Here is an 18,215-nt window from a genome sequence, read left to right as displayed (position 1 = left end):
TTCCTCTCTGCGACATCTGTTTGACATACTTCAAAACGGAAAGATCACAGGTTCTTCACCCGTGGCAAACGACTGTTTGTCCAGATGGATGTTTTTTGTTTTGTTGTCTGCTCGACCTTCTAAAAATAGCCTTCAAAATGGCTGCCTTTTAGTTTTTGCGCAGTGAAGCTAAAGTCGATATCATGACACGGTCTTTGAAAATATTAGTGGCAGCTGGATGGATCAGTGGCTCACTCTTCTTTTTCCAATCCTGGTCATCCCACCCGTAGATTGGAATTTGGTAGAAAAAACGGCAAACAACCCTTGTTTGTGATTCATTCTCCTTATTCTTCTTAACAGGTGGCAAGAGATTAGATGAGATGAGATAACCTTCATTTGCAGATTAACATAAACAATTTAATAGTGCCCACATGCATATATTCTTTATCTCGTGAGAAAAAAAAATCAACTAATCTTACTGCGGTTTATAGAGCTGTTATGATTGTCTTCTTTGAGTCTGTATCAACCATCTCCATATGTTATACTGCCTCCTGGTGGCCCAGTCCCACACACCAAAAGGAGCCTTACAATCTTGTTGTGTATGTTTTTTTAAAGCAAAGTTCTTTCGAGTGCATAATAGCATTTTACAAAAAAATGGTGGTCATTTTTGGCCAGACTAGAATGGATTAATGGCCTTTCCATTCATTTAAATGGGGAAAGATGATTTAAGATACATTTTTGGGATGTGGCAAGTTAGCAGTGCGTACTCTTTTCAAATGTCAATCAACAAAAGGAAGTACATTTCGGCACGGCTCCGTCTGACTTTGACTTTTGACTGTGACTTTGATGACATCAGTCAGTATCTCGTTAGCTAGCAGTTAAGAAGACCGATTGATGGTTGACAATGACATACCATATTAACGAGACAGCAATGCTTTGAGGCACAAAATGATGGCTTATTTGTACAGTGATGAGCCCCGCAAGTCATCCGGGGTGCCCCTCGTGCTCGGCCTCGACATCATTTTGCCAATTCTTCCGCTTCTTGCCTTCAGCTCTTGTTTTTCGAAGACCCTTACATAAGCTATTACGCAATGTGTTTATCGGACCGTTTTCCTCCGCGTTAATGAGTCCGGGGGCCACCCGCCTCCGTTTTCAACCCAAACAGGCGCCCTGGGGTCATCCACCGCCTGTCCCCCAAAAAATGTTTAGCGGGACACGCAGGACACGTGCAGAAGAGCCTCGCCCCTGAAATCTTAGCAAGAACAACCCCTTGTCAAGCGCACAAACGGCCATTTGTCACATTTGGCGTCATGCGCGAGTTGTTAGCACAAATTGCGTTGCCGCTCCGAGGGCGAGATGCTAGCATTCAAGCGGGTACTTTTGGTCTCCGGCCAGGACATTGTACTTTTCCGCTAAGCGATTTGAAGAGGGCCTCTGCAAGTTTCTTAGCATCCGTGCCGTACAAAGAATGTTTTTTTCCCCCCTTTCCTCTCGCTTTTGTTTGACTAGTTGGGGGCAGGGTCAGGAGAAATCCCCCCAAACAAGAATGTTATTGTTTCCCAAGCTTTCAGATGACACGCTTCTCAACAAGACGAGTGAGGATGTGACCAATTGGGGCTCTCACAACTCCCGCCTCAATTGATTCATACATGGCTTCACAATATGAAGAAGCCACAAAAAAGGATCTAAAGCTAGCTTGAAATGGAATAACAATCCGTAGGTTCAACATAGGTGTCTCCCTCGAATTTGAACTCGCTAACCTGATCATCTGATCTCTGGGTCAAGGCGAGAAAAGAGGGAACTTCCATGTGTACGAAGGGTTGGTTGATTTGAATGTTCCTTCTTCTTTCAAGATCGGACGAAAAGTGACACACCGAGGCCTTGTCACCTGCCACGCTTGTCACTTGAAGCACTTGTGTGGCTACTTCACGAATGAGCTAAAGCTAATTTGTGAGCCCAACAATAAAAGCCACACCGACTGAAGCAATTTGATAGTGAAAGGGCCTTAGTACTACCTGGGGTGTCCACACGAGGACGCCATATCACCACTTTTGAAACCTTCAAATTAAAGAGAGCAGGCCTCGTGGTTTATCACAATAAACCTGATAACCAAGAACAACTCCTTAACAAAATTATTTTTGCCAAATATTTATAAGTTCACATTTTTAACCATAACACGTATAGATTAATATTAATATGTCATTTATTTTATTTTATACACAGCTAGCTCCGATCCTTTCCAACTACAGCCGCCTACCACGTGGACTGAAATCTATCCAAGATAACATGTACGTTGTGAGATACTTGATATTTTTAACTCATTCACTGCCATTCATAAATGTATTTGGGAAATTAAAATGATGACATGGAGCGACATTCCCAATTTAGTTTGGGTTTTGTTTTTGTTTCTTGCTTGGGTGGCGATAAACCGCTATCCAGACCTCTATCAATGTGTTTCCCTTCCACAAGGCGGCATCATGTCCCCTTTTTTCCATGCTAGCGCTTTGTTTCGGCTTCAGCTGTTATTTCAAGTGACAATGACAAAAACCCTGGCACTGGAGTGGACACATGTTTGCACATCAGCTGCCAGTCAATGAGTTAAATTAGTGATTGTGTTCCATGCCAACGAAGTGAGGCGGACAAATGCTCGAATGAGACAAACATTCAGGTGAGCCACAGTAACCTGGTGGCAGTGACCTCACCTGAAAAGGGGATTGGCCGGCCGGCTCAATTTACCCGTATCAGCTTACGTTGTCATCTAAAATCCCCTTTGTTGTTTCAACCACACAAGATGTATGTTCACAACAGTAAATGGTCACCAATGTTGTGTTTATTTCGGAACCCAATCTGCAGAAAAAAGAAGGAGCACTCTGCATTATTTATACCCACAGCAACATCTTATACACGCTCGCTCGGATCAGGTGGAGAGAAAGAAAGCTATTGGAACGGGGAAGGATTGCTTCGGGGGTCAAAACGTCAACGGCGGAAGTGAAAGCGGCGGCGTTTGATGTTGACACACGCGCTGAAGCAAAGCACAAAGATGCTTTGGTCGCCACGGGGGCTCAAGGCGGCCATCATTTGAAAGGCGTGCAACGTTGCGCTCGTTGCGTTTGGATATACGATGGCACAAAAGTCGCTTTAGACGCGCAGCCTTGAGTCCGCTTTGAAATCAACCATTTTGGTCACCCGGAAAGCATCGATGTTCCACGGCTTTCCGACAATATGTTGTTAGCTTCAAATAGAATGAGCTGCGCTATTTACCTTTTGAAGCCAAGTCGATTGCAAAAATAACTTCTTCATCGGCGCTACGCTCCAGCAAGTTTCTACGGGGAAGAAAATGTCATCGTTGCTTGATTTACACTTGAGGCAAATTATAGAAATAAAGCCGATAGAGCTAACAGGCGGAGAGGAAAGGAGGAGAACTTGAGGCGTTGAGAGCCATTTACAAATATGTCTGTGTTGCGCAACTGTCACTTTCAAAGCTGTCCGGAGGGCTGATTTTATGAGGCATATTTAACAGTGCGTGAATGTCTTTGTGTCATTCAAGTTCCGCTTGATCAAAGTCACAAAGTGTCCGATGTGGACACAAAGTGTATTTTTGGAATGGACGGACGGAGAGAACACCCGCCCGTCGTCCTCGCGCATACCAAACAGTCGATCGTCGCCCTCCGTCGGCTCTTCAAGTGTCAGCAATGGTGGAAAGAAAGGTTCCGTCGGCAAAAGATGGAGACTCTGGCATTATCCCCAACGGCCTTCCCCTATGATGGCCGGCGCCATGGAAACGTGTGGCCGTTTGTCTGTCAATGGTGTCTTGGGCGGAAAGCTAATTACCAGCGCGTTGTGATTAGAATCCAGTCGCTAAGAAGGCAAGCGCCTCATTCTCGCGGCCACTTGGGCTCATCAAAACCCACTGGGCTTTTCGCGAGGACAATTTTGATTCCTTTTTTTCCTCTTTTCAGTGTCTGTCTGTTGGGGGGGGGGGACACAGTGGGGGGTGGGTGGACTAAGAAGGACAAAAGCAGACAGTTAGCTAGGCTTCTAACTGTGATCAATGCAAAAATGCAAATGGCGGTTGATGAAAGCCGCCATCTGCTATTTGACGCAAACAAAGGACAAACGGGCAGCTCGCAAATCGAGCGGAAAGGAATTCACAAAAGTCACATGATAACATCAACACCCCTTTTGATTAAGATAAATACAGAAATAAATAAATACATATAAATCAATATGTAGTGTAAATAAATACATACAGTTCATAAAAAATAACAATATGTATTGTAAACACATAAATACACAAATAAATAAAACTAAATAGAAATAAATTAAAAAATCACGAAAAATAGATAAATAAACATGTATTGTAAATAAATAAATAAATAAATACAACAAATGAACAACTGAATGAATAAATAAGGCACATAATGTTAATACAAAAATACAAAAATATAAAAATATGCATATAAATCAATATGTATTATATATATATATATATATATATATCACTATGTATTGCATTGTAAATAAAAAATACATAAAAATAAATGACCAACTGAATGAATAAATAAATAAGGCACCTAATGTAAATACAAAAACAATACATAGATCCATATAAATCAATATGTATTGTATTGTAAAATAAATAAATACATAAATAAATTGGTTGGATATTTAGTTGGGTGGGAGGATGGATGGATGGATGAATGCATGAATGACTAGATGTGGTCCCTTATTCTTGGCCCAATTGACATTGGTTTTCTAACCTACAGAGTAAATAATGAGGTTTCAGCGGCGCAGCAGGAGGAAACGTGGGGGGGGGGGGGTTGTGCTGTTAATTGTGATGATGGTATCGTAAATGGAGCAAATCCTCCCCGAAAAGTGTGTCGCGCCATTTCCGAGCGTGCAGTTCAGGGCGGGGGGGAATTGCGAGGCGGGGGCTGCTCATCACTCGGCTTCATCCATGCGAGGTCGCTTGGCTTGGACTTGTTGGAACCATGGCATCCGTCCGTCTTAGTCGCGGGGTGGAGGCGTTGGGATCCATGCGCTGTGGTTGGAATCGTGAGTTGGCATTTCTCCCAATCCGCAATTGACCTTGAAATCCATCCATCCATTTTGCTTTGATTTCTTTGAGCCGTAGAATCACTGCAGCTGATCGCATCTTCAATTCCATTTGAAAGGTTGCTTTTTCTTCAACCAACCACATTTCAATCTTTTTCCCAGAGGGGGCCCAGCAGCATTACCCTCGCTGATGCCCCCCCCCCCCCACGCCTCTTCTCCTTGCATCCCTACATCTCCCAGAATACTTTGTTTGTCAGAGTAGAATTTGTGGCAGGCAAGTTGCACTTTTCCAAAACATTCATGCAATTTTTTTAGTAGCATTGATTTGCGCTCAAAGCAAACACGGTGAAGCAGCATTTAACTGCTATGCTGCACAGTAATAAAATAACAGTCTCACCTTTCGAACACTTTTAACTCCATTTCACAGTACCAAATCATCTTTTAGAACTTTTGGAAGCCTACTTTCGGTTTCTTGACTGAAATATTTTTAAAGTCTGTTGTTCATGCGGAATGTTTATACTTATGATTGAGTCCGAGAAACGGCCACTGCCCACAATTTGCCCACAAAAAAATATTTAGGCAATTGTATTTAACTTTCATGTGAAATTCACATTAATCAAACAATAAAATATCCCAATTTAAAGCACAAGGTGTATGCATCTTATAACCTGATGATAACACGATAAACCGGCCACTGTAGTGACCCTGAAAGGGTGAAAAACCCTGACACACTGAGACATAGTACACGGATACTTGTTGTAAAAAGTTGTCATAAAAACAATTTGGGAAGTCTTTTAGCATTGTGCGATTGCATCTTTTCCTTTGCACCTCCCGCTCGCGTGCGGCGTTGTGCTGCGCTAGCTTCCGTCGACCCGCCGCCCTCTGTCCCCTCCCACCGGCGTCACGCAAGTCCACCTGCGGGTGAACAGTTCATTGGCAGCGTCCCTCGCTCGCACACACAAGCCGCCCATCCCGGAGGGGTCGAGGGTGGTGGGGGGGTTTCTGCTTTTGAGAGGTCGCGCGATGTTACGCCGCGCAGCACGAGCGAGCCGAGTCGCGCCGTGACACCGACCCACCGAGGAGGATTGCACGCGGTCCGTGCGAGGGGGGCGGCGGGGAGCGTGCACGCAGAAGCTAACGTGGACAAGAAGGACGAGTGTTTGGACAAGCGGCAGCTGCCCGGGTGTCAAGGTGAGCCGACAGCGCTTTTGCTCTTTCTTTCCATTGCAAGCCCAATGTTGACTTTTCCTTATCTGGCGGTTGCCTTTCGAGCCTGTTTTGGAAAGCATTGCAGCCCGAGTTTTCTCGCAACGGGGCTTTATTACCACCATAACAAATATTGAACACTGATTGAGGTTAATAAAACAAAACCCAGTTGATGGAAAGTCTATGAAAATGATCCTGAGACAATAAAAGCGACACGATTCACGATGTTTACCTCGCAAATCGGAACTAGTACGTCATTCCAAACGCTTTGTTTACCTGAAATATTCCAAATACACCTTATTTGTTTGGTTATTTATTGACCTATATATTGATTTATTTTTGTCTGGGTTAGTAATGCTCAAACTATTCAATATCGCTTTTTAAAATATATATTTAGTGCAAAAGCGATGACTGAACACATTTTGGAAAACAATGAGAAGACATGATGAATACAGCGAAAAGTCTTGTCGAAATGATGACCTCCAAATGTATTTGATTCTTCCTCAGCTCTGCTCCCAGCATCGCACGCTCCAAAAGCCGACATGTGTAAGCCAAGCCAGACGGCAAGCTGAGACTCAGCCCCGCCAGGGTAAAAGCAGGATGCGTCCCATCGCGTCGCATCTCTGGGGTAGCGTCCGCAGCCGCCCAGCGTCCGCAGCCCTGCTCCTCTGCCTTTGCCTCGGCTGCCTTCCCCGAGCCCTCCCGTGCCCGCCCGGCTGCATTTGCGCCAGCGACATCGTCTCTTGCGGCGGCTGCGATCTGTCCACGCCGCCCCCTGACCTGCCGGGCTACGCCACGCGCTTAGACCTGAGCCACAATTCCCTGACGGCGCTTCCCGCTGATTGGATAACGCGGCCGCTCCACCGGCTCGCCGCTCTCCTCCTGGGCCGCAATCGCATCGTCCAAATTGAGGCCGGCGCCTTTGCGGCGGCGCCTCGTCTCCTCCACTTGGACCTCTCATCCAACAAACTATCTGCGCTCAATTCGTCAATCTTTACCGGCCTCACGGAGCTAAGAGAGCTGCTGCTGTTTGGGAACCAGATTGGTCGAATCGATCCGGACTCCTTTGGTGGTCTACGGAGCCTCGTGAAACTTTACCTGTCTGGGAACAGGTTGACTTCACTCCCTCCAGGTCTTTGGGATGAAGGGGGCCCTCTCAACCTGACTTTTCTCGATGTCTCGTCCAACGGGATCGCCAGTGTGCACGTCCACACGCTGCTTTGGCTGAGTCGACGCCATGGAATTTATTTGCAGGGAAACCCTCTCACGTGTGACTGCGCTTTACTGGCTCTGCTCCAATACTGGACGTGGGAGCAGTACCGTCCCCTGCTGGACTTTAAAGATGACTACCCGTGTAGGGACGGCGTTGGTCCAAAGCCGAATTGCAGCCTGGACGACGAGTGGTCCGCTGAGACCGGAAGATACCAAGTGGATCCGGGTCAATGGTTGTGGTTGACGTGTCCCGGTTTTTCCTCGCCGCTAAAGGATCTGGATGTGTTCTGGGTGACCCCCGCGGCAGTTCTGAATCTATCGGTACACGATCCAAACGCTCGCCAAGCAGTCCTCCCTAATGGTACCTTGGAGATAAGAGGAGCGCTGATGGAGGATTCTGGAGCATACGTGTGCGTGGCGCCCCGCGGGCGCCGGTACAACCCCGACGCCTCTCCTGAAGTTAACGTGGTCGTGGGAAACGGGAGCTCCGTCACCACCAGTGGCTTGGCCCATCGAGGCGGAGGCGAGCATTTCAACACGGCTTTTACCACCTTGGCTTCCTGCGTAGTCAGCATCGTACTGGTGCTCCTCTACCTGTACTTGACGCCGTGTCGATGCAGGGAAAACCGAGGCGGCGTCTCGGGAGGTTGCGGGGGACGAGCTATCGTCCTCTGTTCAGACCCCAGGGAAGTCGAGACGGGTCAGCGGCGATCCAATGGGAAAAGGGTCGCCTTCTTGGAACCTCATGCGGAGCACTGTGATAGCACCGGTGCCAAATCACCGGTGATCAACACGGGTCACGACAACACGGAGGGAATTCTTAAAAACGGGAGCAGAACAGACGGGGAGACCCTCACGGACACAACCCTCGTGCTATAACCAAACCACCTCATCGTTCCATCTCAGATGAAAATTATGCACTGGTCGGAAAAGATGATGGACGCTTGGTTCAAATGTCAGGATGGCTCTGAAAGACTCAAACTGTTTTCAAACGGCAATCCCATCGATTAATGGAGTTATTAGCTGTACTGTACGGTGATATTGAAAAGCACGGGTAGCGTTGTTGTCCACTCGACTTTGAAATGTGTACTTTCTGCCTGTTTGAAGTGGTGAGTGACGTGGGTGTCATCAAATGCGCTTGTCGTCAGTTCTGAGCTCGGGCTAACCATTAGCCTGGACGTCGGTTATCCCTTTATAGCAGCTTGCCTGTGATATTTTGTTCTTGTGGAGCCATTAAAATATGCTCGCTGGAGCTTGTCTTGGTGTTCGTAGACGCGCAGTTCGTAGATGCAGTTTGTATGTTTGTCGCTGCAGATGGAACGCCGTGCACTTGATCAGGAAAATGATTCCAAATATGTTTGTTCCTTCTGGCTTGTCATCAAATTCATCCTTAAATATCACCCCAATGTACTTTGGAATAGTGCATATTCATATGAAGAATCCATCTGGGAATGTTCCCGATAGATTCTTCAGTCACACTGGAGTCAATAACCCGTCGCCCCGGTGAAGCTCATCGCCAGGTCCGACTGGCTTTTGCTAATGAAGACACAAACCCGTCCCACCTTGATTTATTAGACACGCAACAACAAAAAGTGCAATTTGATCAAGGTCTGTGGACTTTTTATATGCACGGTGTGTCTCGGAACGTCACCTCACCCACCAGATGCTTCCAAAGTGAAACATTCTATTCAGCATTTGCTTTTTTAGCTTGTGCGTTGAAGGTCAAAAGTGGGCAGACGCAGCAGGACCGATACACATTTCCACTCGGTGTCTCTTTAGAATAGAAAGTGCTTTTAAGGCCCCCACCCTCCTCGCTCGCTCATCCATCGCCGGCTTTATGGACCCGGACATTCCAAAGCCAACGCCTCTGTCGCAAGGGTTGACCCGAGAAAAGAAAAGCAGTGGCGCAAAGTGTCATTGGGGGGCCATATTGGTGTGACCCGATGAGCAAAGGTGTGAGCGCCATTCTCCCTTTGTCTTGATATTTTTAGCTCTGTGGTGTTGTTTCCAAGGTGCCAAGAAGCTTGGCTTCTGTCTCCGTGTGTCTTATCCGCATCCCATTCCATCCTTGAGTTTTTGCTGTTAGGATGCATTGTCATTTTTGTGTCTTTCACTTTTCTTAAAAATAACAATAAATACATGAAAAAAGGTTGACTTTTAGAGGCTACGTGTTTGTTTTTACCTCCAAGGAAGTCATCATTTTAGGCATCGCGTCCGTTTGGGTGATGAAATGAAAAGCGGGATTACATCAGGAGGATTTAAAAAGCATGGCAAATAACCTCTTAGTGAGTCAGCAAATAGCCCGCCCCCCTCTTCCCCCCAAAAAATCCTCTTATGGCCTTTTCAATTTGCTGGTGAAAAAGTGAAACCCCCAAGCCGATTTTTATTTTCAACACTTGACATGATTGTACAATCATTTCAGTGGCAGTGAGTACATAAGGAGCCTTTTTTCCCCCAAAAGTGTGTGGTGCTTTCAGAAGTGACAGCGGAGGGGCTGTGGTGGCCGATTGTCTGTTGTTGCTGATGGTTCCCACCGGGACAAGCTTGAAATACGGCTCCGAGGGACAAAGTGGTTTTCACATCTTACCATGTTGACGTCCCGTCATCATTTGTGGATTGCGCATGCCACATTGTCAGTGAAGACTGAATTCTATCCTCTAGTTTGAATTTCAACAAATGAACACATCCATACGTATCATATCTGTCGCAAAAGTGAGATATTTATGTGATATAGAAAAGATGGCCCTGCACCTTCGACTCCGGTGCACCGTTGCACAATTGAACCATTTTCACAGGCATGCATTCTTTATCCTCGTAGAGAAAATAGACATTACAATTAGCAAAGTTGAATTAGTGGATTTTTCCCTTCATTTTCAATTAGGAAAACATCATTTGCCATTTTTTTTTTTTTTTACTTATGACAGGTTCGAAAGCTTAAAAATTCAATTTTACACATTATAGCACGTGAAGGCTCACTTTGACCACTCCGCTTAGCTTCAATGAATAACGCTTTGATCAATATCCACCCAAACACATTCATCTTCTGGGCGCCGAGTGAAAAATGTAATAATTTCCCGACGGCTCATGAGTCAAACGTTGAAGAAATTGTAATGAAAGTGGGAGCCGTGTTGCGGAAATAGCATCGTTAATGCGAAAGCGTTCAGTCGAACGGCCTCATTTGACAAATTTGCCATTGTTTAATAAAGATGCCTTGTAATCTTTTATGGTCCGCTCACCTTGTTCCAAAAGTCTCCCCAGAAGAGTCAAAGGATTATATACGAGCTTTTTTTTAATTTTGTTTTTTCACGAGCGTTAAGTGTGGCGCCATGCAGACGTGCTGCTTGTTAAGAAAAAAAAAAAACAAAAACGCTTTTCTGTGATTCCTGTTAGTATTCCGCACTCGTCAACCCCGCACGGAGTGATCACCCCCCTCCCCCGCAGCCACCCCTCACCCCCTTTAGCGACAGCTCACGTGCTGGACAAATGAATGAAAGCTTGTCAAACACGCATCAAAAATTAATAGCCTGTGATGGAAATTGGCGTTGTCTGCGCAAACCTCGTGTATTCCGCTCTTTGGCGCGTCCACGTGCAAATTGAAGCATGAGCCGTTTGCACATGTCCAACAACAAAAAGGCTCAATCTTGTCTGAGCCTGCGCTTAGTTCTTGGTACCTCTAATGGTGTCCGGTCTAGTGTTTAGGTTAGGTAAGACAAATAATCGTATCTTAAAAAGAACTCAAAGATGTTTTGGGAGCCAATGACGGGTCGCCGGGTTAGGAGTGATGTCCTCCCTTTGACGAGTACCAGTCAAGAGACAAGTGACGGCGTTCTGACTCAGCTGGAGACTCTTATCTCATTCGCTTCCATTCATATTTATTCGGGAATTGAAAATAGGACGTAGAGCGTCGTTCTTGAATTTGTTTGAGTTTTGGTTTTTCTCGCTGGGGTGTCAATAAAGCACTGGCCAGACCTCTGGCAGTGTTTTTTTTTTCCTTTCCGCCAGGGGGCAGCAGTTCCCTTTTTTCCATGTCGGAGGATTGGCCGACTCTGAAGTCAAGTACAATACAGGAGCAGTGAGATCGTGAAAACAGTAGAGGCTCTGAAATTGAGCCTTGGGGAACACCACGTGACTGTTGGGCACTTTGCGAAACATAGCATCCGAGGCTAACATTATGATTATTATGATAATCTTATCTAATAAATAGGACCTAAACCGCTCAAGTGCCTTACCGGCAATGCCCACCAGGTGCTGCAAACGAGCCTACAGAACGCGCGATGATCCACTGCATGAAATGCTGCAGATGAATCCAATCAAAGCAGACGCGCAGAGTCTCCCGTGTCGTTTGAAACTCATAAAACGGGGCTGAGTGTGCGCTACGCGTCATCTTGGAAGATCCGCGACTCGTTATATTCATCCGAGAAAACTCCCAAAACAAATGACAAATATTGCATGAGACCAACGAATAAATTGAACGCTCGGAAATTAATTTTGCTCAGTGGACTATGAATACAGATAATCCTTTCGGCATGGAAAAAAAGATGCGCAGTTTCGCGCCAGCAAATTGTGCCACCAACGGTGAAGTGAAGTGAGTTTGTGTGCCGTCTATCACCCGCGCGAAGCTCATCTGGCAACTCTGCGCAGCTTCCTTTTCCTTTTCAGTCGCTCCCTTGGAAACGCCGAGGCGCGCCGTGCGGCAGGCTTCTCCCGCCGTCTCGTAATTGCAAGGCTTTGCCGTCTAACCCCAGATGACAATGACGCGTCGCACATTTGGGAACGTTTTCAATCTGGTTACAGACTCGAAAAAGGCACAAAAGGGAACATTGGCGCCGAGACTGCACTTCATTAGAAAAGCAACCCGAGAATGGCTTTATTGCGGGCAGCGCGCGCAGGGGGGTCATCGCAAGTGCATCGTCTGTGAAATTGCCAAAGCAATCAGGATCCCTCGCCACCCCCCCCCATCCATCTTATATGAAATGTACACGTTCTTTGGCGACAAACAGATCGCGATCGCTTGTGAAAGGAGATGAAGGACAAGGAGTCGTTTCTTTTCATGTTCCTCGACTGGATCCAGACCAAACAAGTCCGTGCTGAACAAATGTAATCAGGCCGCCTCGGTGGGGAAGCAAACTCACTCACACTGACTTCAAGAGTCTCTGTGTGTGTGTGTGTGTGTGTGTGTGTATAGATAGATAAAAAGCTAGCTGGCTTGCTAGATAGCTAGCTAGATATACAGATAGCTGGATACATAGCTAGATGGATATATGGATAGATGGCTAGCTGGATAGATGGCCAGCTAGATGGCTGGGTAGCTAGATAGATAGCTGGTTAGCTATATAGATAGATGGCTAGCTAGCTAGACGGCTAGCTAGCTAGATGTCTAGATATGTATATATAAACTTTTTTTGTTCCACTGCATTTTTGTTGTTTTTTTCCCAATTCAGCAAATAGGCCGTAAAAAATCCAAAGACCACAACCGGCGCTAAACCTTGGATGAATGTCGTGGGACCAAGTGTCCGTCAAACCGTTTTCATTCCTTAGGAGTACACCCCCAGTCATACATTTAGAGACACTGATCCATTGAATTAAATTAGATTTAGTTTGTATTGGATGATATTGATCACATGATCGCCCGGTTGCTATCCAACCGCATGAAGACAAATGGAGACTCATTTTCATATTCCATTCTTATTCTCTTGTTCGATGGACACTTTGTCTTGTCTTTGTCAACTGAGCGTCCCTCATTAAAAGCGATGGCGACGCGGCGCGCCAGCGAGTCGCTGCGCTCGTGCTGTTCCAGGAACAACATCAACAGTGCTTTGCCTTTTGAATCAGCTTTGCATTTCCATCGCGTCCAATGCATGCTAATCACTTGTGGATGTACCTCTGTACCTTTTCTTTCTTTTTGTTGCCTTGTTCATTAACTTCTGTTATTGTGCGTTGGAGAATAGATCTCAAATATTTTCAGGGACAGCGACAGTGGATAGCTTACCAACTAAAAAGTCTTTTTTTTTAATTCTTTTAAGCAGAAAGAAGTCTGAAATCAAGGTCCAATTATTCAAAGGCATAAGGTGGTCAAAAGTGGGTGATCGTGGTCTGATTTCTGGTCCCCCCCCCACAAAATGTAACGCCGTCCCGTGTCATGGAAAGGCTCATTTGAAAACGTCGCCATCCGGTCATTTTGCCGAAGCTGCCGGCTCACAATCAGGGCGCACTTGAGTAGCTCGCTGCATCGTCGCCACGTGTGCGTGCATACAAATTGAAATCATAATAGCCGCCGCCCAGCTGCTGAACATACACAGATAAGGACGTTTTACTCCGCTTCTGCCTGCCCCTTGTTCCACCGTTTGGACCGAAATGCAATTATTGTTTCTTTTTCCTCTGTACTGAAAAACATGACCTTTCATCTTGACTTAAGAGTGCGTGTGCCAATTCACCGTGAATGCGTTGTGAAAGAAAGGAAGTAATTCACTCTCGGGGAAAATAGAAATACATGAAAAAACTGTATCTCGGCACGCATAAACAGGCAATTTCAGATTAAAAAAAAAAAAATGCAATTTATCATTTGTGGCATTTGAAGATCTGGTCCAGGATGTAACACCTCGCTGTCTAATAACAGATGAAGATGTTTCCAAGTGCTTGTTGTCAGTCAGCGACTACGTTGACTTAAAAGAGGCTTTTCAGACGCTGCATGAAAAGTCGTCTGCTCGTATGCTTGTTTTTCGGGTGAGAACGCGGGTCGGGGTGATTCAACCCATGATGGGCTGTTGACAGACAAGATGAACCAACCCTTTTCCGAATGAAAATCTGGCTTGTTTTGGATGAGCACTTAGTGCTACTGCACTACTGTAGCTCAAGGTTGTTTCGGGTTGTGAGATTTGGAAAGCAAAATGTTTTTTTTGGGTAGCTGTGGAACATAAACAAGGAAATGTTGCGTGGCATCCAAGCGTGCGTCAATGATTGCGTTTGCCCTTGAGATATTGAATGGAAAGATACTGATGATGTGTTCACGCAATGGCTTGCCGTGACTGCTAATTTACCAGCGCATAATTAGAAGCCCACCTCTGAAATCGATGGCGGGGGGGGGGGGGGGGGCTTATTTCAAGTTCTACAGGTCTCGCTTTTCACACAGCGGGAGAAAGCGAAGCCTGTTGTCAGTTTACGGCCGTCAACTTTTAGCGCCTGGCTTCTCCTCCACTTTGATTGCTCAATCTGCCAAAATGGAGGATATTGCCGAAATGTCAGCTATTACCCCCCCGCCTCCCTTCCCTGACATGCCTTATGTAAATCCCGCGCGTGTGTCAGGCATAATCTTCTTAGTGGGAGAAGGGGTCGCCTTAATGGGAAACAAAACAGTTTGCCTCCTCTGTCCTCTCTGCTTTTAATAATCAAAATGGAATTTGCGTGAAGGCCGAAGCACCACGTGGAAGAGTAATCCTCGCTGGAGGACACACACCAACCGCCGTCCTCCCGAAAAACACGCATGACTTTAGCCTGGCTAAAAAAAAAAAAAACATTCCTTCTTAAATACAGACATAAACACATATGTAAATATATGTTTAAATTAAAAATACAAATAAGAACAATTACATAAAGAGATAAAAGAATACATAAATAACATATAAATACATAAAAGAATAAATAAGTATATAAACAAATACATGTACTTTTGTAAATGTAACGTGCGCCTGCTTCTTCATTGGACTTTGGCTACAAAGCACTCTATCGCCCTCTGCCGGTCAGCACAGCTTATTACTTTTTGAGTGGCTTCGGGTTACTTTGGAAACTTCAATTATTGATATATTCCACGAATAAGCGTGCTTTTGACTCACGTCTAAAAAAAATCCCCGATGTGTTAAAAGTATGGATGTTTACAAAGCGTAATGACGCTCGTACGTTGCTTCCGGCCCATCCTGAGTGAAAACCGCACAAGGTCCGCTGGATAGTTTACTCATTGCCACTAACTCGACCTTTTTTGTTGTTGTCTAAGTGTACTATTTTTTTCATTCATTTCAAGTCAGTGTGACCCGAGTTCCCGACTGAATGCGAGAGCACGGTTGTCCCCTCCCGAGATAAAAGAAGAAAAGCATGGACCTCATGAGGAGCCAAAAGGAACAACAAACTTGAGCGGAGCTTTTAATGAGGCTGATTCTCTGGTGCTTCTCTGCTGAGGTTAAACTCCAAACTGCAAACGCTTGGACGGAGGGGGGAAAAAGACACTGCAACTTCTTCCAATCTTTTAGCAAGGTTAGTAACATTGGAAGGGGGGAATTACTATTGGTAATGCATGTGAAGAAAGTGGACCGTGCGCGCGTGTGTGTGTGTGTGTACAGGTGTTAAAATAATTATTTTCCTTGTCTTGTTTTAACTTCATGTGTTTTAAGATAATCGTGTACTTGTAAGTACGTATCTGTGATTGTATGTGAACCCTGGCCGTGTACAGGTATTATCTCAGTCCAAAAGTGCCTAAGGGCATTGGAGTTTGACCGGCAAACTTTAGAAGTGTGTGTTCAAATAGGCCAAAATCACTGTCGTCCTATTTTTATAGTCATGAAATTCCTGTTTAAGGTTTGTGTGGTTTCTGTCACATTCATTCGTGAATCATTATGACAAAAGAAATTAAGTTAAGCAGAAATTCTCCACTGACATACTTTTAAAAGTATTTTTATGATGACTGTATTTTCCAAATGATAAATTACATGTTTATTTATTTCATAGTTTGATCCAGAGAGCGATTTATGGATGAAATGTGTACTGTACTGTCATTTCACGTGTAATTTTCGTATTCCACCACAAGAGGGTGCTATAAGGCCGTGTTGATTAATCTACGTCATATTACAGTATCTATCGTCCACTTATTCAGCCTGTTCTTCTCGATTTTATTTTTATTTTTAATTGCCTTTCTAGATTTCTGTTCCCGGTGTTGGATTTTATCAAATTACCGCCCATCCCCACCCCAAAAAACGTACATATTTATATTGTTTTTAGTATGCATTTTCTGGCACGTATCTAAAAAATAGTTCACTTAGATAATAAAGTCAAACTAACAAATTAAATAATTCCCTCGCAATAAATCCCCCCTGTAGCCTCTTCATTCGGGCGTTTTTATTTAATTGGATTGACAAAGGTTGATTGATATCATCACCTCCTCAATGTATCATCATTGTGAAACTGCCTAAATCCAATTTTGGGATGTTATCAAAACACCAATCAATCCTCATCAATCATGTCATCCTTAAACTGTGACCTTCATTGGACTGACGCGGTGACTTTTAAAGGTCTTCAGCGTTCCATCTGCCAATCTCACTGCTGCTCTGTGACAAGCCCGGCCAATGGAGCTTATCCAGAAGCGGAATTCCACTCGGGGCTTCTCGGACCTCGTCGTTTCCCCCTGGGAGTCGCTATCGCAAATGTCATCGTATGGTCGGTCTTCATTATCTTCATTATGCGCACAGCACATTCATCCATTTGATTGGGAATGTTTAATATGGTCCGAAGAACACAAGTATTTTAAAAAAGCCTTGGCATTTTTAGACATATATATATATATATATTTGTATACGTACATATAATAATTTGTCTTGTGTTTTTCTCCCCGGACAGAAAATAGCGTGATCATCACGCTGGGCGCGTTGACGTTTTTGCTCCAGCTGTGTTTGGCTCTCCTTGTCATGTGGCGATGTCTGACGTTGGACAACAAAGCCAGAAAGGCTGCGGAGCGCTCGCAGACTTTGCAGAAACTCCAGATTGGTCAGTGTTTAATCAAGGCGCACCGTACGCCTCTTACAATGCGTTCACGTCATCACGTTAATTGCTTGAAGCTGCTGAAAAGAAATGTGTATTGTGTAACTGCTTATATCTACATGTTTTGATCAGACCCTTATTATCGTTCATGCCGAAGGTGAAATAGTATTTCTCTTTTTCCTTCAAGATCCATCATCCTGCCAGCGAGAAGTCTCCAAACAGGCTTCTTATAAGCCTTGTGATCACTGTTTATCATTTCAATCGATAGACGGATGCTGTACGACTGCAACGGTCAAAAACTATCTCTTGGGACCATCAATACCTTGGGATCTAGTTCAGTCCTGAAAATGTAAATTGAATCGCCTCGAAGATGATGAATAGCCAGTTTATCCCGGACTCTTCTTGAAATTGTTGGACAAAGTACTTCACAAATACTTACATGTCAGCAAAGTACAATGAGCTGTTTCTGAGTAAAATCAAAGTAACGTGTTAACATTACTAAGAATCTTTTTCAGTGTCAGATAGGTGGAGTCGTTGGTCACACAATACGTTCAATGGCTTCAATCAGATATGTTGCATCATAAAATAAGTACATTGTTCACAATTAGGACTATTTTTGATGTATTTAATTTTTAACTGAACACTACGTATTTCACTATTGCCTTTTGCTTTGTGGAATTTGCTTCCCAACGACCATAAAAAATACTGAATTGTTATTCAGACACTGGCCACTATTGCTAAATCTCTTCAATCGTGCAAGTATGTATAAATGTACTTATTTGTTGAAATTGTTTTTGTGTACAGTATTGATGCATTCGGAGTTTGTGTGTGTAGTACCAAGGATCGCCAGCGGTCGGCGGTAGTGCAAAAAACGTCGAGTGTTGACAGTCTTTCTTCGACCAAAGAAGAGCGACGATGCCAAACAAACGAGTCTATCAATGATTGTCACTGTCTAAAACATGCTGATTTTAAGCCGGGTGATTGTCATTTTATGTTTTTTCTCTAAGTTGAACGCGGTTTAA

General features: G+C 44.7%; 1 protein-coding gene and 1 long non-coding RNA gene across 6 annotated transcripts in view; both read left to right on the top strand.

Annotated features, from left to right (window-relative positions):
- The window catches only part of LOC148881459 (uncharacterized), a 61,654-nt gene that overhangs the window by 41,813 nt on the left and 1,626 nt on the right, over positions 1 to 18,215 (top strand). For 3 of the 5 annotated variants that reach the window (XR_016113724.1, XR_016113722.1, XR_016113725.1), the window contains 4 exons: positions 15,467 to 15,696; positions 16,728 to 16,872; positions 17,053 to 17,199; positions 17,381 to 18,170. This is a non-coding gene — a long non-coding RNA (uncharacterized LOC148881459). Of the gene's footprint in view, positions 1 to 15,259; positions 15,383 to 15,466; positions 15,697 to 16,727; positions 16,873 to 17,052; positions 17,200 to 17,380; positions 18,171 to 18,215 lie in introns of those variants that run through there. The other 2 variants (XR_016113726.1, XR_016113723.1) reach the window with 2 other exon arrangements.
- On the top strand, positions 5,445 to 9,606 carry LOC148881460 (amphoterin-induced protein 2-like). The gene is made up of 2 exons (XM_088989100.1): positions 5,445 to 6,225; positions 6,748 to 9,606. The coding sequence occupies exon 2, from the start codon at positions 6,841 to 6,843 to the stop codon at positions 8,329 to 8,331; it is 1,491 nt and encodes a 496-aa protein (XP_088845226.1). The 5' UTR covers positions 5,445 to 6,225; positions 6,748 to 6,840; the 3' UTR covers positions 8,332 to 9,606.

Source organism: Hippocampus bargibanti, linkage group LG22 (genome assembly GCF_051943395.1).
Source record: "Hippocampus bargibanti isolate YZ-2025 linkage group LG22, ASM5194339v1, whole genome shotgun sequence".
Lineage (NCBI taxonomy): Eukaryota > Metazoa > Chordata > Actinopteri > Syngnathiformes > Syngnathidae > Hippocampus > Hippocampus bargibanti.
Note: the sequence above shows the minus strand (reverse complement) of the source record. Positions and strands in the feature narration are given on the sequence as shown.

What these genes read in the sequence shown, in the direction of transcription:
- LOC148881460 (XM_088989100.1), top strand. Translation starts at nt 6,841, where the DNA reads ATGCGTCCCATCGCGTCGCATCTCTGGGGTAGCGTCCGCAGCCGCCCA.